The sequence below is a fragment of the Ambystoma mexicanum genome, chromosome 10, assembly GCF_040938575.1.
Source record: "Ambystoma mexicanum isolate Mex_15411 chromosome 10, UKY_AmexF1_1, whole genome shotgun sequence".
NCBI lineage: Eukaryota > Metazoa > Chordata > Amphibia > Caudata > Ambystomatidae > Ambystoma > Ambystoma mexicanum.
This window is the reverse complement of record NC_090932.1, coordinates 1,492,494,045-1,492,513,467: the sequence shown is the minus strand read 5'-3', so window position 1 is coordinate 1,492,513,467 and position 19,423 is coordinate 1,492,494,045. Positions and strand designations below refer to the sequence as shown.

The 19,423-nt window shown below is 46.4% G+C and overlaps 1 protein-coding gene across 3 annotated transcripts in view; it reads left to right on the top strand.

Annotated features, from left to right (window-relative positions):
• The window catches only part of ZCCHC8 (zinc finger CCHC-type containing 8), a 723,649-nt gene that overhangs the window by 105,464 nt on the left and 598,762 nt on the right, over window positions 1–19,423 (top strand). For all 3 annotated transcript variants that reach the window (XM_069619621.1, XM_069619619.1, XM_069619620.1), the window contains exon 4: window positions 16,947–17,052. In XM_069619621.1, coding sequence (XP_069475722.1) covers window positions 16,947–17,052 — 106 coding nt within the window. The remainder of the gene's footprint in view (window positions 1–16,946; window positions 17,053–19,423) is intronic.

The window sequence follows — 19,423 nt, the reverse complement described above, 5'->3', positions numbered from 1 at the left end:
GGGGAGCTGCAAGTCAAAGGGGCAACCGTAGGTGTACCATAGGTGGAAAACAAGGTACTTGAGGTGCCAAGGCCGCTCGGGCAGTTGCCTCTTTGCCCTCAGGCACTGCCGCAGCCGCTTCAGCTCAGTCATGAGGCCATGTCCCATGGCTCGCCGGTTGGGGGAAGGCTGGTGCAGCTTCTTGTAGAATGGCGTGCCATTACTTCAGATGTGTGGGTTCTGGAGATCATAGCCCACGGCTACTGTCTTCCTTTCCGGCAGAGGCCTCACGACAATCCACCAGGAAATCTCTTTGAAGAGTCCGGATCTGCTCCTTGCGCAGGAAATTGAATCCCTGCTGGAGAAAGGAGCCATAGAACTGGTGCCTGTAGCAGAGAGGAACAAGGGATGGTATTCCCCTTATTTTTTTAATTCCGAAGAAAGACTGGGGATTGAGACCCATCATGGACTTGCGTGGTTTGAACAAGCTCCTCAGGAAGGACAAGTTCAAGATGGTTACTCTCTCAAGTCCTCCAGGCCCTTCAACTTCAGGACTGGTTGGTGTCTCTCGACCTCAAGGACACTTATTTTCATGTGCCGATTCATCCCAAGCACAAGAAGTACCTGAGGTTTGCAGTTGGCGACTCGCATTTTCAGGTCCTGCCGTTCGGATTGACCTCCGCCCCAAGGGTTTTCACCAAGCTCGTGGTGGTGGTGGTGGCAGCGTATCTCAGGAAAGGGGGATTCACGTGTACCCCTACCTGGACGATTGGTTGATCAGGGCACGCTCTCCTGAGCAAGTCCTGGATAATCTGTCCATCACCTGCCACTCACTTCCCAGGCTGGGCTTCTCCCTCAATTTAATGAAGTCCCACTTGACACCAACCCATCAGCTCCAGTACATCGTAGCAGTGCTCGACACATCCCTGGGGCAGTGTTTCCCTCCCCAGGTGAGGGCTCATCACATTCTGCAGATGGTGCACAAGTTTCAACATGCCCAGAGTCTCCCGGCTTTCGACTTCTTGAGGTTGCTCGGCCTCATGGCATCCTGCATTCTTTTGGTGCCAGAGGCCAGGTTACGGATGAGATCTCTGCAATGGGCTCTCAAGCACCAGTGGTCGCAGTCCTCAGGCAGGATGTCGGACCCCGTTCAGGTGCTGCCCTCGGTCACCCAGGATCTTCTGTGGTGGGCCGTCAAAGGCAATCTGAGGGGGGGCTCCATTTTGACTACCCTGGCCGGAGGTAACGATCGTGACGGATGCGTCCCTCACGGGATGGGGAGCTCATGCCAACGAGTTGACAGTCAGCGGTCGTTGGTCTCCGTCTGAGTCCAGACTCCATATCAATCTGTTGGAGCTGAGGGCCATCAGACTAGCCCTGAAGGCTTTTCTGCCGACTGTTCGAGGGAAGAATGTCCTGATTCTGACGGACAACACAGTGGCCATGCACTACCTCAACAAAAAAGGGGGGGGGGGACAGGGTCCCTTCCTCTGTGCAGAGAGGCGATGCAGCTCTGGGCCATCCAGCAGGAAAGTTCGATCTTGGCAGTTTATCTGACCGGAGACAAAAACGAGGCGGCGGATGCTCTGAGCAGGCAGAGCACGGTCTCTCACGAGTGGGAGCTGGCTCAGGAGATTCTCCTGGAGATCTTCGCCCTTTGGGGCGGACCCCTCAAGTGGATCTCTTCGCCAACAGTGTCAACCGGAAGTGCGAAAGATTCTGCTCGCGGGAATTTCCTTCAAGAGGAGCCTTAGGGGACGCGTTCGTAGTAGAGTGGTCCTTCCCACTGCTGTACGCGTTTCCTCCAGTCCCCGTCATACCACAAGTACTATGGAGGTTGGTCTTCCCTACCGAGACGATCTGCTGTCACAGGAGGGGGGTCAGGTTCTCCATCTAGAGGTCAAGTCCCTCAACCTTCATGCTTGGCTTCTGAAAGGTTGAGGTATAAGGGTTGGGACCTCCCTGAGGACGTGATGGAGGGGTTGCTTTCGGCCAGAAGGCCCGCAACAAAGTCCTTGTACCGTTGCCGTTGGAGAAAGTTCTGCGACTGGTGCAGGATCGAGAATGTGGATCCTTTTTCATGTGCCACTCCTGTGGTTCTGTGTCTTTTGCTTTCGTTAGCCCACAAGGGCCTGCAAGTGGGTACCATTAAAGGTAACCTGGCGGCGCTGTCCATCTTTAAGCGCTTGTCTGAGGAGTGTTCTTATTTTAAAATGACTTTGGTTTCTCAAAGGGCTCACTAATGTGTTCCCACCGTCACCTTTCCAGGTTCCCGGTTGGGATTTGAACCTGGTTCTAAAATCTTGTTCTTTGAGACTGCTAACCTTAAACTGTATTCTTAGTTGCGGTCACTTCCGTTAAGCCACCCTTCACTGTGTTACTTAAGGACAGGGTTGTCCTTGGGGTTCGTCCTTCTTTTCTTCCGAAAGTTGTCGGAATTTCATTTAAGCCAGAAGGTTGTTCTTTCGGCGTTCTATCCTCCTCCGCATCCTGGGAAGGAAGAAGAGAGGCTCCATAGGTTGGCTCCTAGGAGGGCTTTAATTTTCTACATCTCGCGCATGTCCCGGGTCAGAGTAGACCATCAGCTCTTTTATTTGGATACTCTGGAAGGCGTTTGGGACAAGCTGTTACTAAACAGACTTTGTCTAGATGGATTATCTTGACAATTTCTGAATGTTAACCGCTTGCGGGTAAAGACCCTCCGGTGGGTTTACGGCTGTTAGGGAGAATTCTCTGTTTAGGCTGAATTTCCTAACCTAGTGAGTCCCCCAGCAGCTTTGCTGGATTTCTGGAGTTTGTTTTTTTTCTCTCCTGCCAAGAGTGAGACTCTTTTTCTCCCACTCTTGGACATGATTTATGGTGTTCCTTTGACTGTTAATGTGTTTTATGGGCCATGGGGTCCTTTACTCCATAGGGTCTCATGTGTATTTACTATGTGTATTACACAGCACCCTCCGTGCAGTAACACAGGGGTGTCATAGTGACACCCCACCATAGACTCCATACCCTGGGACTGACTACTGTCTCCCAGGGCATGTAAAGTCACCATTGGCTTTACTAGTCCCAAATTATGAACCGAAACCAGTACAAACCATCATATTGTGGACGTACTGGTCGGGGTAATTAGATTGCCCCTGCGTCTGTTAATCGATGGGGCATGTCTCCGTCCCCCTGATCGAGTTTTGGCTGGTGGCAGTGGATACTACTTTTTATATTCGACCGCAAATATATCCCTATGGGATTTTCCCATTGTTCGAGGCTACCAACTTTAATTATTTAATTCTCATAGCCTCGAACATACCGCCGGTTTATTTAATATTAATTCGCCGGTTGGTATTTTTTTGCAAGGACTCGATTCTAAAATGGCGTTTGTGTTCTCTTCTGTGACTCCAACCCAAGTCGAGCCCTTTGTTCCACTTTTGGCGGGCTTCTCCACAGAAGCCTCCAAAAGTGGTGCCACTCTGTCTGGGTACCACAGGGAGTGTGGGAGGGGGTTTAGGCACCCTGGACTGAGTTACCTTGGTAACTCAAGTCACACTCTTGTGTGATTGGCATGTTTGAGTGACAGCTAGGCTGAGTGAATGGGGGTGTGCTGCATAAAAGCAGGGCTTTGGGGACTGGAACTTCAGAAGTCGCCACAGGACCTGAGAATCCGACGAGGGAGAAGCTGAGCCGATCTTCTACGATACCACCGGTGGAGCCCTGCGGAACCGACTCCCCACTTCCCGATGACAGAAGATCTCCCTGCTGGAGAGTCTTCTTCCCCTGACTGGTGGGCACAACCAGTTTACCTTTTTTTTCTCGCATCCCAGGACGTCTTGTGGTCGAATTGCCCGTGCCAAGCACCCCGGCAACCTGATAGCCACTTACCACTGGACCGTGAACAACAGGACAACTGGTTTCTTCCCTGGCAGGGCAACGGACTCCTGTCTTCCTCCCCGTCGAGATCCTCTTTTCCCCCGGACGAAGCACCGACTTGCATCCGCTGCCAGGAACAACTGCCCCCGCTGGAGTATTCTCACCACTTTAAGGTACCGTGTCCGCCAGGCCTCCCTTTCTAAAGATTGCTACCAGGTAATAATAATCCCTTAACCTTCTGGACTGGGCTGGCTGCCTTGACCATCTAACTGGTCCCTTTCTCTTGGTCCAACTCTTTCTGAACCTTTTCGAGACTTTTGTGCACTTTTCAACCGTGTGACCTTGGACACATTTTGTTCTGATCCTCTTAAAGTGGATCTGGCCTTCTGAACTCTAACTTCACGGTTTTTATTTGCCTTCGTCTCTTGTTGTGTTCTTGTGAAAGTGTTGATCTTTTTCAAATTTTACTCTGCTTTTCTCTCCCTTTTAAACCGAATTATTAGAGTGCCATCTGCGTTAAGCGCTCACTGCTGTCTGAAAATAAGTGGGGCTTTTACTTTAGACTTGTCTAATATTCTTTTAAGGGAGTATATATCTTTTAGTGACCGTGTTTTTGAACTGCTTAATATTAGTGCCTGTGTGTTTTACTAGATGTGGTTTTAAATAAATAATTGTATCTCTTTTACCTCAAGCTCTGGTCAGTGTTTGCTTGTTCTACTGTGTTCTTTTGACCTATTGTGAATACTCTGCATACTGCTTAACTCTTCTTGAGGGAAGTCTGACTGCTCAGCCACAGCTACCAAGTGAATCTGTGTGGTACAGACTGCTACCAATTGGGTTTACTGCCAACCACCTGTAGTCTTAAATCGTTTGCAGTGGTCCCAGAGGGAACTGCACATGTTTCTGCCTAACAACGGGCCCATTCCACTAAAGGTGTGGCTGCCTCTACCGCTCTGCAGAGGGGTGTTCGCATTCGTAACATTTGCGAAGCAGCAACATGGGCCTCTGTCCATACTTTTGTCAAACACTACTCCCTGGATTCTATCCATTTGCAAGATTTGGCCTTTGGCAAGGCGGTCCTCTATTCTGCAATTTAATTTAGCATTCTAAAATTCTAAATTCTCTTTCCCACCTTCAGACGTGGGTACTGCTTTGGGAGTCTGTCATAGATGTGGAATACGTCGGAGGACCCAATCCCTTCGAAGAACAAGTTACTTTCTTACCTGGTAATGTTCTTTTGATGGGATGGTCTGACGGCGTATTCCACATCGCTCCCTCCCTACCTGCCCCTCTACAGAATTTCTTATGCGATTGCAGCTTTCGTTTACTCAAGGCTTTCTGTAGTCATTCTGGCAGAAGATGGGTGCCACACGTTCTGGGAAAAAAACAACTGAGGCTACGGGCGTTGTGCGTCCTACTTATAACATCGGTGACGTCAGCTCGACGGAGGCCCTCGAGGACAGCGTATCGACGCAGGCTGCAGACGCAGAAAACTTTCCAAAGCAACACAGCTGTGGTGATTACTGTCCTAGATGTGGAATACTTTGTCGGACCATCCCATCGAAAGAACGTTACCAGGTAAGAAAGTAACTTGTTCATCTAGTTGCTCAGGCACGTACTCTTTAACTTGTTCCACACCATTTTTTTTATTCATGTCAACTATCTTTTCTGCAGTTTGTGTCTTCGGCTGTAACCCTGTGAGTACAAGGGGGCGAGGAGAAAACTTTATTAGGTACCAGATAGGGAGGTGAGGACGTTTAACCATTAAACAATCTAACAGATCTGTCTCAAGGAAAATACTTGTTGCATTGGCGATGGATGTCTTTCCAGGGAAATTGTTACAAGACGGGCAGAACTTGTCCTTTCCATAGCAGAGGTTAGCGGCAGCTAGACCGAGAAGAGAGAAAGAGGGGTGAAATAAATGCATTCTCAGAGAGAAGAAAACGGGGCCCCTCTCTTCCTACTGTAAAGACCAGGTCTGAGGGCCAAGGTCGCAGTCACTGAGCAGTTGTAGATGTGGGCGTTGCCAGCTGGAATCCCACGATACAACAGTCGAGATGGTATTAGAAATTGACTAAACCGTAGGCCGTGGCAATATATACTCTTATGAGCTCCACATAAGCGACCAACTTGGTTGGCAGAAACAATCTGGTGGGACCTCGACAAATGAGGGATTTTGGGTACACTACACGTCACGTTAGGGATAGTGTTAGTTACGCCCATGTTGACGCCCCTTTAGATCTTTGAAAAAAATGCAATAGTCCGCGATTACCACTAGATGTCGGACACTGCCCCTGACCCTTTCTTGATCATCAATTCCCATCCTGGCGTACCTTCCAGCGGAGCAGACACATGTTTTACTAATTCCAGGCGACTCTTGGAACATTGCAATCTCATTTCGTTCCCATTTTCTTTGTGATCACAAAGTTGCTTTGATAATGTCCCACCTAATGCAATGCACCCACAATCATTGCAAACTACATGTTTAGTTCATGATTCATCATTCATGGTTATAACTTGTGTACATCAAGTGTATGGTTCATTAACAGTATGTTCCCATAGAAAATCATTTAATTTTAATAACGGACCTTACATCATTAAATGGTCACGCTCTGTGCATGAAACGGTCTCACCCCTTTCTTCTGCATTCTTCTGTGCTGGCGTTTCACCAGGAGTGTAAATCTCCTTTTCACACACCGACGAAGGGATCCTCTGTTGCATAGATCAATCGTGTTAGAGACCAGCTGGTGAGTAAAGGTGTGGCTGCTGGAAAACTCTTGTCCAAATAATTGCCGTGCGCCCCACAACCTACTCCCAACCTCTGCCTGCTCTCAGACTGGGGCACATTAGTCCAACTGGATCTTAACTGTAATGAGGTCCCATCTGGGGTGTCAATTTGTGGGCAATACTTTAATTGACACCCGCCATAAATGAAACGCCAGCGCCGGATTATTTTTTAAAGGCACCGCTTTTATTTTAATGTGCTAAAAGCAGAGTAGCAGACTGCTGCTAGCCTTCGTTCTTCATCTGAAGTTATTCTCAAACAGCCTTTTATACATTTGTACACAACTTGGTGACAGGTTATTAAGTCACAGGTTAATTGTGGACGCAGGCAGGGGTCGCAGCTTTCGTTGGTGCAGCTAACTGGCTATTTCTACTCCTGAAGCTTGTTCCAAGAATACACTTTAAGAGCAAAAACCGCATAAGGGCTTTCCCCTTCTTGCAATGCTAGCAATCTCCAAATGTGTGGACAGCCAGTTAATTGGAGAACTGTTTGTTAGGCAAAGTTTGTATGCAGTACCCTTTGGGTACACTACACACAACTCTGACTGCGGGTATAGGAAACCCCACCTTTTGGTTTAAGCTTGTACTACACAGTTTTGGTAGCGTGTTGAGCAGCCAGGCTTCTCTCAAGGGGGGGTCAATGTGAGCTGTAGGGGAGTTAGAGATTCACAGTGACAAGTATTCAAATAAACTTACACTCAAGGTTTCTTGAATAAACAATTATTAATTCATCAGTCAGTTAGAATAAGCCTTCTTCAGAAGGGTGCAATATAATACTAACGCACAAATACACTTTAATACTGTACTCTCTTGGTTTCTAAATCAGAAAAGACCTCTTTGGGATGGCCCACAGACACAACCTACACCCTCCGGTGACTTCAATAGTTAGGGTGCTGGGGACATTAATATCTTTCTGCGTACCCACAACATAGTCATTGGGAAGGCTCCAAACAGTCTGTCCTGGACTTACCATATATCGAACTTCCACCCATGGAGGCCCTATCCCTCCAATTCATTTCCATCATCACAAAAGTGGCTACAATTATTCATAATTCCCACATCACTATTCAGAAAGGTATCATGGTAATAGGGTAGGTTCAATAGGTGATTTCTTAACTGAATGTCACTGCATGACTGACAGGGGTCTACTATCCTTGATCTACTATCCTAACGCAGCCACATTCGGTCTGGATAAATCCTGCCAGAACGAACACATACTCCTGATCTCTCAACCACCACACCTACCGCTAAAAAGCAGCTATTACATGAATACTGCACCAGCTGCACACATACCCGGTGCTCACACGCACCTTTGAGACACTCTACTGACCTGAACTTCGGTTCCTAAGAGCGTTCAACCTACCAGCACCTTCAGACCATACCAATGGTATATAAGGCGCTATATAAATGCAAAATAACATAACTTACTGTAAAGTAATCTCAAAGTAACTACTAGGTTTTACTCCCCATGAATAGGTGTCCTATACTAAACGTGTTTGATAAAGTCTGACTTCCCCAGAAATACTTCTTTTTTTCTGAACAGGGTGTATGCTTTGGTCTGTGTACTTTAAAACATTGTGTTGTGTTTTTATAATGTGTTTAGGACTCTATGACAAAGTACTTACCCCCAAGACTAAACTGGCCCTTATTATATTTATAATAAACCTTGATTCCTTCGTCCTGCTCTCCCTCCTTCCCAACTGCTTGGGAACGACTGAATCCGGAGGTGGGCCGGAAAAGCTGGCTGCAAAAGATAGCCACTTAACGAACTTTTGAAGGGGTAGGACCTACGTCACGCGTGCGCCCCTCCGCGTGCCGTGCCCACACCTTCCCCCTAGGTTACCAACGTTCCACACCCGGTTCCTGTTTTTCTGCCTACAGGGCAGGTCTGAATTTTGCTGCCCTCGACTCCCTCGTTTTCGGGGCGTTACTTTTTGCTATCCATCCCTTTTTGCTTGGCGATTGGTTCTTCACTTTTATTTTTTGAATTTGTGGTGCCTCCCTCTACGTACGCCATATGCGACAGGATTCAAGCCGTGCATCCATTGCTGGAAGCATTTCTCTGTTGCCGATCCCCATCATGCCTGCTTCCGCTGTTTGGGTATGCATCATCCGGTGCGTACCTGTCTCTCTTGCTTTGGGATTGACCTGAGGTCTCTGCGGACTTGTCTTCTCTCCGTGTCAAATCTGGGACTGGTACCAAATACGACAGAAGACTTTGTTCAGAACAGGAGGGAGGCTGACACCGGTAAAAGGGGGACCTTACCTTCAGGTGAGGTATGAGTTTTGGCACTGGCCTTCGGTGCCCAAGGGAAGACTGCCTCCTCAGTTCTGGGGCCTTCAGGGGACCGTTCAGGGGGAAACCCTGGGCGTGTTCACCTGTGTACCTCTGGGTGGGAAAGCACTAGTACCTCCTGGTGGTAAAGTGTTAGTACCTCCAAGTGTGAAAGGGTCTGAGAAGATCCACTGGGTACTGGAAGAGTTATTTACACCAGATGAAATATCGACAGTACCAGGGAAACCCTGTAATGCTTCGGGAAACCGAACAGGCAAGGGTTCATGAAGAGTGCTTGCTTCCAGGGTTGACTCGGTCCATTCCGATTCCCCTGTACCGGATAAAGCCAAGTCGGCGTCTGCATGTAAAACCTCTGGTACTTCGGTACCGAAAGACAAATTCTTATCCTCTACAACCTGTTGCGCCCTCCAGCTCCTCGGTACAGCAGAAATTGCAGAAGTCCTCTCATGAGGCATAAACACTCTCACTCGAGATCCAGTCTGGTACCGACTTCACCAAAAAAGCACAAGCAGAAGAAATCTCCTGTGGCATCTGTCTCTGACTCTGTACCGGAGAGGCAAAGATAATTCTGCTAATTTGTCTTTGAAGACTTTTAGCAGAACACTTATTCAGCACTCCTGTGAGTTAATTCGCCTCAAATTTTGCCTCAATTTTCTCCTCAGGACAATCCGGGATCAACCAACTTGGGCACCAACACAATCTGGACCATAGCTGGTTTTAACCAATATCCAGATGCCTAGACCCTTGGTTTTTAACATCTACAATCCAAACCAGCCGCATAACAGGGCTGACTCTTCTACTTCCCCATTCAGACTAGAAGAGCCCCAACCTAGCTCTTCTCAAATGGCAAATGACATCACCAATACCGTGCTGGAAACCATGTTTTCTGAGCCCTTCCTATAAGTTCTGGCTCAACGCATTAACGAGCAAATGTCACTTATTTTACCTTGGTTTGGTGCTCGTCGATCCTATTCCTGAGCCAATCACGGTATCGGTGGACAACGAGGACTCTGCTCCTCTATCCAAGAAACGAAACATTTCTGAACACTCTGGCTCGGATTCGGATGACAAAACCACTCAGTCACCATCGAAGGTGTTTCATGACATTGTGACGAAAGCCATGCAGGCACTAGAAATTCTCCCTAAGGATAAGCCTGAAACAGCAGGTGTTTGTGGGAAACTGCCATCTCAGCAGTCAAAGATCCAACTTCCCATAAAATTGTGTCTTCTAGAGCAAGCTCTAGCTCGTTGGGATAAGTCTGATTCCAATCCACACATCTCCAAAGCTCTACATAACAAATATAAGGTGCCTAAGGAGGATCTCTTCATACTTGTGGGCAATCTTCCTGCACAATTAGCAATAGTTTCAGCTGCCCTAGGCACTTAGGGTAAAGGCCCTTCTCAATATCCAGTTCTGGGTAAGAATGCAAAAGCATGGGAAGCGCAAGGTAAGAAGTCTTATATCAACTCTACTTTACATCTCAGGCATGTAAACACTAAGTTTTGGCAGGATTTAATACCCTTAATTCGGAGAATCTTGAACGCTTTACCGACCTGCTCCCTTAGGAGGCTGCAGACAAGTCTTTCTTTTGGATTTCAGAGGGTAGAGAAGCGGCTATACAGCAGCTTTAAGTGGTTAAAGACCCTGGTGACGCAACAAGAGCAGTCTGCATGCGTAGACGCGTATATTTGTCAGCCTCTTCCCTGCAGCAAGATATCCAGGAGAAGGTGCTCGACCTTCCATTTGATGGCAAGACACTGTTCGATCCATCCACGGATGAGGTCCTTCAAAAAATGTAAGGCCAGTGTCGCAGCTATTACACCTTTAGCTCAATTTCGGTGAAACAACACCATCACCAAAACTTTAAATCATTTAAACCACGTCCTCCAGGAAATAGTGCTTCTGCCACTTCCGCAAAGTCTTATCACTATTCTAAAAAGAGAAAATATAGACACAAATCTTAGTCGCGGCCTTCTCCTTCCTCAAATTCTGCACACGAACAAAAGAAGTACATACCTTCCGCTCCTACTGTCAAGGCGCATACCTCCCTGGTTGCAGGAAGGTTGTCCAACTTCCTTCCCCTTTGGAAAACCATTACTCAAGAGGAATGGGTCCTGAATATTATTCAGCATGGTTACCGTCTTGCCCTTCCGGCTATTCCACCATCCCTTCCTCTGGAACTCCTGGAAGAGATCCAAAAACTCCTTTCCTTAGGAGCGATAGAGTTGGTTCTTCAAGAGGAATTGGTTCAGGGATTTTCTTTCCTGATCCTTTCTGATCACAAAAAAAATCTCTCCAATTCTGGACCTTTCAAACCTCAACCAATTTCTGTCAATCGAAACCTTCCACAAGGTAACCATTCCTCAGATTCTAGCATCTATTCATCCAATAGATTGGATGGCATCTCTAGATCTACAGGATGCTTATTTTCACTTCCCCATCTACACAGATCACTGTCACTTCCTGAGGTTCACCATAGGAAGGTCTCATTACCAGTTCACATGTCTTCCCTTCGGGCTCAATTCTGCTCCCAGCATTTTCACAAAAGTTCTCGGGGTCAGTGGCAGCCTACCTTTGGTTAAGGGCAGTATATCTATAGCATTACCTAGACTGGCTTCTCAAGGCCCAGTAGCGAGAAGAATTGCTTCAAAAAATGCAATTCACATGCCACACTCTTCAACCTGGGGTTTTCCATAAATGTGGCAAAATCCAAGCTCATTCCCTTGCAATGGATCCAATTCCTAGGTGCAGTTATAGATACTAGTCTACAGAGCCTTTCCACCCCTGGTAAGGGTGGAAGCTATTCAACAAACCATTGTAAAGTTCAATGCCCACCAGATTCTGACAACTTAGTGGTTTCAAAGGCTCTGTGGCTAATGGCCTCGTGCATTAACCTAGTTTCCTTTGCAAGGCTCCATATGGGAACAGTCCAGTGGCATCTTGCTTGCAACTGGAACGAGCTGTTGCATTCACAGGGAATTCAAATTCCAAAACGAGTTCAGAACTGACTACTCTGGTGGAACTCCCCAGAGAACCTGTTAATCGGGTCTGCTTTTCAGCCACCTTCACCAAATAGTTATAACAATGGACTTGTTGGAGTACGGTAGGAAGCCCATTGTCTAAGTCTAACGGCACACAGTCTTTGGTCCTTTCAGGAAAAGGACCACATAAATGTCCTGGAACTAAGTCATATTTCTCTCTAAAATTATTTCTTCCCTCACTTTAAGTATAGGTGGTCAAGATTCTAATTGACAATACCACTGCAATGTTTTATATCAGCAAGTAGGGGCGTACTCGTTCCCTTCCCGTTTCTCCTAGCAGAGAAGATTTGGTATTGGGCCATTTACAATCACATTTTCTTGTTGGCAGCCCATCTGGAGGGAAAGCATGTCCTAGCAGACAAACTAAGCAGGTTAGTCTGCTCCGCACAAGTGGGAGCTGAAACTGTCAGTAGCAAAGATATTTCAGAAGTGGGGCCATCCGTCAGTAAACCTCTATGCCAACCAGCGCAACTCACTGTCCTCAGTTTGCATCAAGGCATGGCCAGGGTCTTCAGTCCCTGGGAGATGGTCTACATCTGTATTGGTCGAACTGAACACTTCATGGGTTTCCACCTCTAGCATTGATAGACAACATATTGCTCAAATTCAGAATGTCACAGAATCTGACAGTGATTCTAATAGCCCCGTTCTGGCCTTGCCAGATTTGGTTTCCAGACATCCTGGAATTAGCATGGACTTCCAAATTAGATCTCCCATCATTGAGGGATCTTTTGGCTCAACAGAAAGGGCAGGTCCTTCATCCCTCCCCTCAATTGCTGAACGTGAAGGCCTGGTTCCTGAAACATTAGCCTTTTCCCACTTAAGTTTGTTAAAGCAAAATATAACTATCATGTCAGTTTCTAGGAAAGCTTCTAATAAGCTATATCATAGCAAATGGTTACGGTTCTGTCACTGGGCCTTGGACCAAGACCTTAACCTTCTACAGACTTATCTTTGTAATGTTATGACTTTCATGTATTGTTTCCACTGGTGTCAAAGTAGACATGTGCAAACAATACTTAGCTGTTGGTGCATACCTGAATAGAGAACATAAGTCTCTCTTTCCAGCAAAGCCATTCGAAGGCACTTCGAGGGCCTTGTGAACCTTCACCTCGGTGGGATCTCAACGTGGTCTTGTCGGCCCTAATGCAAAAACCATTTGAGCCGATGGCCTCTTGTGAATTAGAATTTCTAACTTGGAAAACGGCATTCTTAGTAGCCATTACTTCGGCTAGAAGGATTGGAGAGCTCCAAGCTTTCTTCTCAAAGGAACCTTATATAGTGTTCCATAAGGATAAAGTAGTCCTCTGTTTGGTCCCCTCCTTTCTACCTAAGGTGGTTTCTGATTTTCATTTAAATTGGGGAAATAACTTCCCGCTTCTGCGGCTGTAGAGACATTACTTAGCCTAGATGTTGTAAGAACTCCAACATGTTATCTAGAAAGGACCAAACTGTTTAGAAAAGCAGACATGCTCTTCATTAGTTACGGGGGTCCTTCTCCTTGCAATAAGACCGCTAAGGCTTCCATTGCCAGATGGGTTGTCTCATCTCCAAGGCTTATGCTCGCGCTCTGCAGAGACTTCGGGCTTATTCCACTAGAGCCAAGGCAGCATCTGTAGCCTTCACCAGGCATGTTCCCATTGTAGACATCTGTAAAGTGGCTACCTGGGCTACCCGCTTGCCTTTTGCAATCACTATGCTATGGATATATCTTCTATAAATGATCCAAAATTCAGCCAAGAGATGCTCCGAAACTGGTTTGCCTGAATTCTGTACATCTCCTCCACCCTTACTTATTCTAAGGCTTTTTAGTCTGGGCCCAACCAGTTGGGAAGGAGAGAGCCAGGACGAAATCGAAATGAAAAATAACCTTCATGGTGATTTGGGTTCTGAATCCAGGCTCTCCCTCCTTCACAAAACCCACCCAGCTATCCCCTACAGTGAGGGATTGTGGGTACAACACACGTCACTATAGGGATAGTATTTCAGACACGCCTTGTCGACGTCCCTTTTCGACTACGAAAAACAAAATGCAATACTCTGCAGTGACCACTGGATGTCGGACCTATGCACAGCTTGTGAATCTAAGCAGATACAATCATCAAATGCTTGTACGGTAAGTAATGCATTGTCTTCTTCCGCTGTCGGCAGAACCACAGGAACTGGGTGTGGAACATTGATGACGTAGGGGTAAGGTGCGGGCCCGGTGCGCGGAGGGGCGCACGTGTGACGTAGGCCATATCCCTTCAAAAGTAAGTGACAGCTATCTTTTGCAGCCAGCTGTTCCGGGCCGCCTCCTAAGAACCTGAATCGCCATGAAGTAAACTTTTTCATATTTTGTATACTACTACTGGTTGCTTTTCTGTTGAACTTTTGGTTTATTATAAGTGTTTTGTACTTTCCTACAGCCCTTTCTCCATACTAAGATGAGCCTTGCTGCTCTGTCTACGCTACCAAATACTCGGGTGGTACATCCTTGTGCTAAGAGTGGCGTTTTTTCTGTCTGTATGGTTTTACTAAGCCTGTAGTTGGACTTCAGAAAAAAACTGTCCTAACAGGTGGTGTGTGCTCTACTGGAAACCTTGGTTCTCCCTGTGTCTCCTGTCCTAGAAGCAGGAGCACAGATGCTTCCAAAGGCCAGGCATGGCTGTTGCTGCTACATGATTTCCTATATACCTGCACCGACAAGCAAAGTCCCTTCCTCTGTAATTCTGCCTTATGGATTTCAGTGGTTTGTCTTGTAGTCCCGCTATGTAACCGAGGCTAGGGTCCCCACGTGCCATCTTCAAGTAGCTGATTTGCATCCATGCTTCTGGAGAGTATCTCTGATCATCCAATTTTATTTGAGGTGTTCGGTCTGGAGTCTTGTAATGTTGACCTTGCCCATCCAGCGTTGAACCACAATCTCTCTGGCTAAGAAGTTGGGACAGCACTCTGCAGTCTTTATCAATGATACTTTCATGCAAGTTAAGGTACCCACTGTTTACATCGCTGAAAAAAACAGAGTGGCACTCTATAGTTTCCCTTTTTTTTTTTTAACCCACTATCCTACACTTCCCCAAATATTCTATGACTGGAGTGTTTATATAATTGCACCAATCCTAAAGTATGTCGAAGTTTGTTTATTGGGTTAAAAGATATCTAGTACCCCTTGATGTATATGTACCCAGTGATTTAATTGCTGAAAAAAACCATTGAGGGGTACTCTTTGGGGAGTAGGGTGTGGCCTGGGCTTCTTTTGCCAGTCTGCCTAATCCGGCGTTCATCCACCAGTGGTTTTAGGCCTAGGCGCTATACAAATATCAAATGACATATCTGGACCAAAACTGCAGTGACTCTTGCTGAATTACATTACAGTTCCACTCTGAAATCTTCGATTCTGCATGGCAGTGAGTCTTCTTTAGTGACTGGCCTTCCTTAATGGGGTTGCCCTGTTTGTTGAGATGGATTTCTTAAATCAACCCTGATGGGCAGAGTTCAGGAGGCTACTCTACCTATAGTGAAGAAGAGTTTAGCCAAAACCCATCCAGGTTCAGTGAAGACCAATCAAGACTTCATTAATAACACACTAATTCAGCTTGGAGCCAGTTTTATAAAAATCGTTATTTATTTAGGGCTTTAGACACAGTGACAAATGAAACTTGCAGGTAGTATCTCACAATCATCTATAACAAATATATACATTCACCAGTAGGTTCTCTGGAAATGCATCACTAAATACCTAACTAGTTGAAACATGCAAGTATTGCAGATGGGGGCAAAAAGATGCAAACTAGTAGAGTTCAAATCCATATACTATAAGTCCAATGCTATGATGTATGATGCCAACTGCCCAAATGTCAGCGGTTCCTACACCAGGTTTCTCACAGGAAGGTGTTCTCTAAAGGGTTCAATGGACTTGTGGTGATTCAGAACAGTTTCTTACTATTTCATGTTCAGTAAAAGTATCAGAAGACTGGTTAGTTCTCCTCGCTCTGCCAGACCCAAGGCTAACCCAGTCGCAGGATACTTGACCTGGGCCCGAGGACTAAAGATAAGAGGGCGTTGGGCGACAAATGGCTTTGCCCCCACCCGACTCAGATTTTGCCAGGGATCATGTTGAATCATCTGGGAGCTGTCATTCATCCTTTGTTTGGGTGAGAGGTGCCTAGGGGTTGCAGGTTCGAGGTTTCTTCCGGTTAGGTGAAACTGCAAGATGCAAGCCCCGTCAATGAAGAAATGCAGACTTTCACAATGCAGACCTCTTCAGGACACTTTGAGATGGACGCAAGCGAGTGCCAGCGACTATCCTAGTTTGCAGGGGATGGCGGGCATAAGCAGCCCCAGGACAGATTCCATTGACGATAGGAGGCGACTTATGGCACAAGCTGGCGACCACAAGTTCTGTGATTAAATGCGGAACAGAGCTGGCTGTTTCCACCAGGCAATCCAGGGACACTTACAAAGGCTCTTGGGGCATGCATCCTCTAAGGTGTCTGGGCTAGTTGGTCCCACTAGTCCAAGGGCTGAAGTACTGACTGGTGTGTTTTCTAAAGAGGCTCGAATCTTTCCAATGGTCCAATTGAATTTTGTCCCCATATTGAACAGTTTGGTGGGCCGTTTGTGATTTGTTTTATGACTTGTAGTTGAAATAGCTACTTTGCACAACCTTAAATATAGTTTTACAGATATATTGTCTGGGCTTTTCCTTTAATATATATAGGAAGTGTGTAAAGAGAAGATGATTAAACCAAAGAGTTTGCCTTGACATTTTAGCCACAGTACCACTTGCAGACAGGATTATTTTTGAAATCTTCTGTAAGGCAAGTAGGTTGATGTAGCTGGATCCTAGAAAGGAACCTACAAAATATATTCGTTGGATGCGATTTTGAAATTCTGCCGAATATACAGTCTGCCCTTCTTGTTGTGCCACTACTCCTGTTTAATGGCGATTTCATTTTGTAGCTCATTTTACATGTCCTGTAACTTTGTTTCTGTTATTCTGCAGGCAATATCATACAGACATTGAGGACTTTGTTGCAGATTTAGTTAATAAATATCTTCAGCATGAGACATCGAAGCAAGAGCAAACCTCCTTTAATCTTAAGCCTCAGGTATGTATTTATTTAGTGTTACGTTTATAGCAGTGCGCAAAGCCCTGGGACATCTAGGCGCTAGTTACAGTAAGTGCAATAGCGCAGTCCACAAAGTGCAGGACCATGCAAAGTGTTACAAACCTAAGGGTAAGAACTTGAGAGCACAATCCAGTCAGAGTATGGGGCTACTTCAGGTATGTAAGCAAACATGAATGACAAAATAAGTACGAGTGCACATTCCAGCAATGCCTTGTCTTTTCAAACTAATATGAAATTAGTTAGAAATTCTTTAATGTTTGAAAAATGGTACAAGAGAATCCCTCTCATAGATGTGGTATATAAACATCTCATTATTAGGGAGCAGTCTCTCATATTTAATATATATCTAGCTTCTTTGATTTATGCTATTAAAACATGTTGAGTGGTAATCGGGCTTCGCAATTGTGGCACATGCTCAAACCTAATTCTGGTTTGACTATACAATCTCGGCACCCATCCATCCTACACACCAGTGTCTAATTTGGATCTTGTTGAAGGCTCAATCTTGGAAAGGCCACAGGTGGGTTCCTTGAAGTCAAGGTTGCCTCCCAGCTCAAAAGCCCAGAGGGCAACTTGGAATGTATAGCATACTATCGGGTTTAGCCCCTGTGCTTGACCCATACTGTTGACACTTGGTCACGGAAGCGTGCAAAAAACAGCCAGTGGTGATGTGTGAAAGATACGAGGTGCCTGTATCTTAAGCCATTTTCACATGCCTTTCTGTAAGCGACTGTCGTGTAGGTGTGTTAGGGAGAATTCTCAAAAATGTGCTAATTCCCTACACTTTTGAGACCCCCAGTAACTTTGCTGGATTTTGAGGACTTGATTTTTTTACCTGGAGAAAGTGTGACCCTTGTTCCCACTCTCTCTGATGTGTTTTGAAATGTTTTACTCTTGTTTTCTCTGGTTATGGAGTCTAAACAACTTCATAGGCATCTTTTAATTTGTGTCACACAGCACCCTCAGTGCAGTGGCACAGGGAAACCTTTTCAGGTTTAAATACCTTCTATGGGATAAACTACTGTTTCCCAGAGTAAGTAAAGTCAAGTTGACTTTAATAGTCTTTCTAAAGTCCTAGACACAGCACACCCTGTCTTACAATAGAGTGCCGGAGGGGTTACTTAGTATCTCCTGTGTCTAGATACTCATATAACAGTCAAATGTTACCCTTTCCTCTCAGAATGGCTGGTGGCAGTGGTTTTACAACTAACTACCATGATTTTTCCTGACCGCGTACACCGGTAACGTTAAATCGCGGGAACCATATTTTTAAAGATGGTGTCTGAGCCACCTCTGTAAAAACGGGTGCCGGTCGTCTTTTTCGCCATTTCTTTGTGGAAAGGTCCTTCTAGAGTTTTGCTCTGCGCGCCAACCCTAGTTTGGTTCCTTCGTTCAATCGCCTTTGCGGGGTCCAGCCTGAAGACTGCCTCTGGCGCCCGGGTCTCTGGGGTGGGCAGGAAGTGAGGGAGGTGCCCGAAACCCCCCTCTGCTTAGTCTCCTAGGAGACCCAAATGCACCCTCTGGTGATTGGCTGGGTGACTGTCCGGCAAGGACAGCCACCCTACTGGGTGAGTGACAGCTAGGCTGGAATGAATGGGAGAGAACTGAATAAAAGGCGAGTCTCTTGGCTTGGAAGGCAGAGTCGACCGCTAGAACGAAAGAACTGAAGACGAGCTTGAAGAGGACGGCTGCTGCAACTCCTGGACCATTGGTTTGCCCGGTGAAGCCCTGCTGCAGGTCCGAATCGCCAAGTTCATCTGGACAGAGGAGCCCTGCAAGGACGACTTCTCCCTTTGAGTTGGTGGGACCAATGAACTCTGCTATCCAGGTGGCTTAGTGTAATCTCGGAGCTGGTTGTATTTTCCGCAGTACTGAAGGGAACCGAATAACCAGGGAGAGGGACACCAGCTTGTGTGCTTGACTAAAGCTACCGGAATTGAAGATTTGCCAGTTGCCAGCTTTGTGACCAGTCTCAGTGCAGGAGTCCACCAACGTCCTCCCTCTTGCCCCACGACTGAGGCCCAGGAACAGCGAAATCTGCAGGAACTGCCAGGGACCGAGCTCATCGGCTGCATCTTTTTCTTCATTTGTTAAGGTACTGTAAAACCAGACGGAGTACTTGCCTCTCGAGGTGAAAGTGCTTGACAACGTTCCCAACTCACAGGCCTATCGGCTTGTGACCCAGCATATGATTCTTCTTGCTACAAACTATTCCTAAGAACTTTTGCAGATACTTTTCCGTTTATCTACCAGAACTGTTTTATCCTATCCCAAGACTTTAGGCCATTGACTTTGGCCTAGCCTATTGAATTGAATTGACTCTTCTGGTTAACTCTAAATATTTGCACTG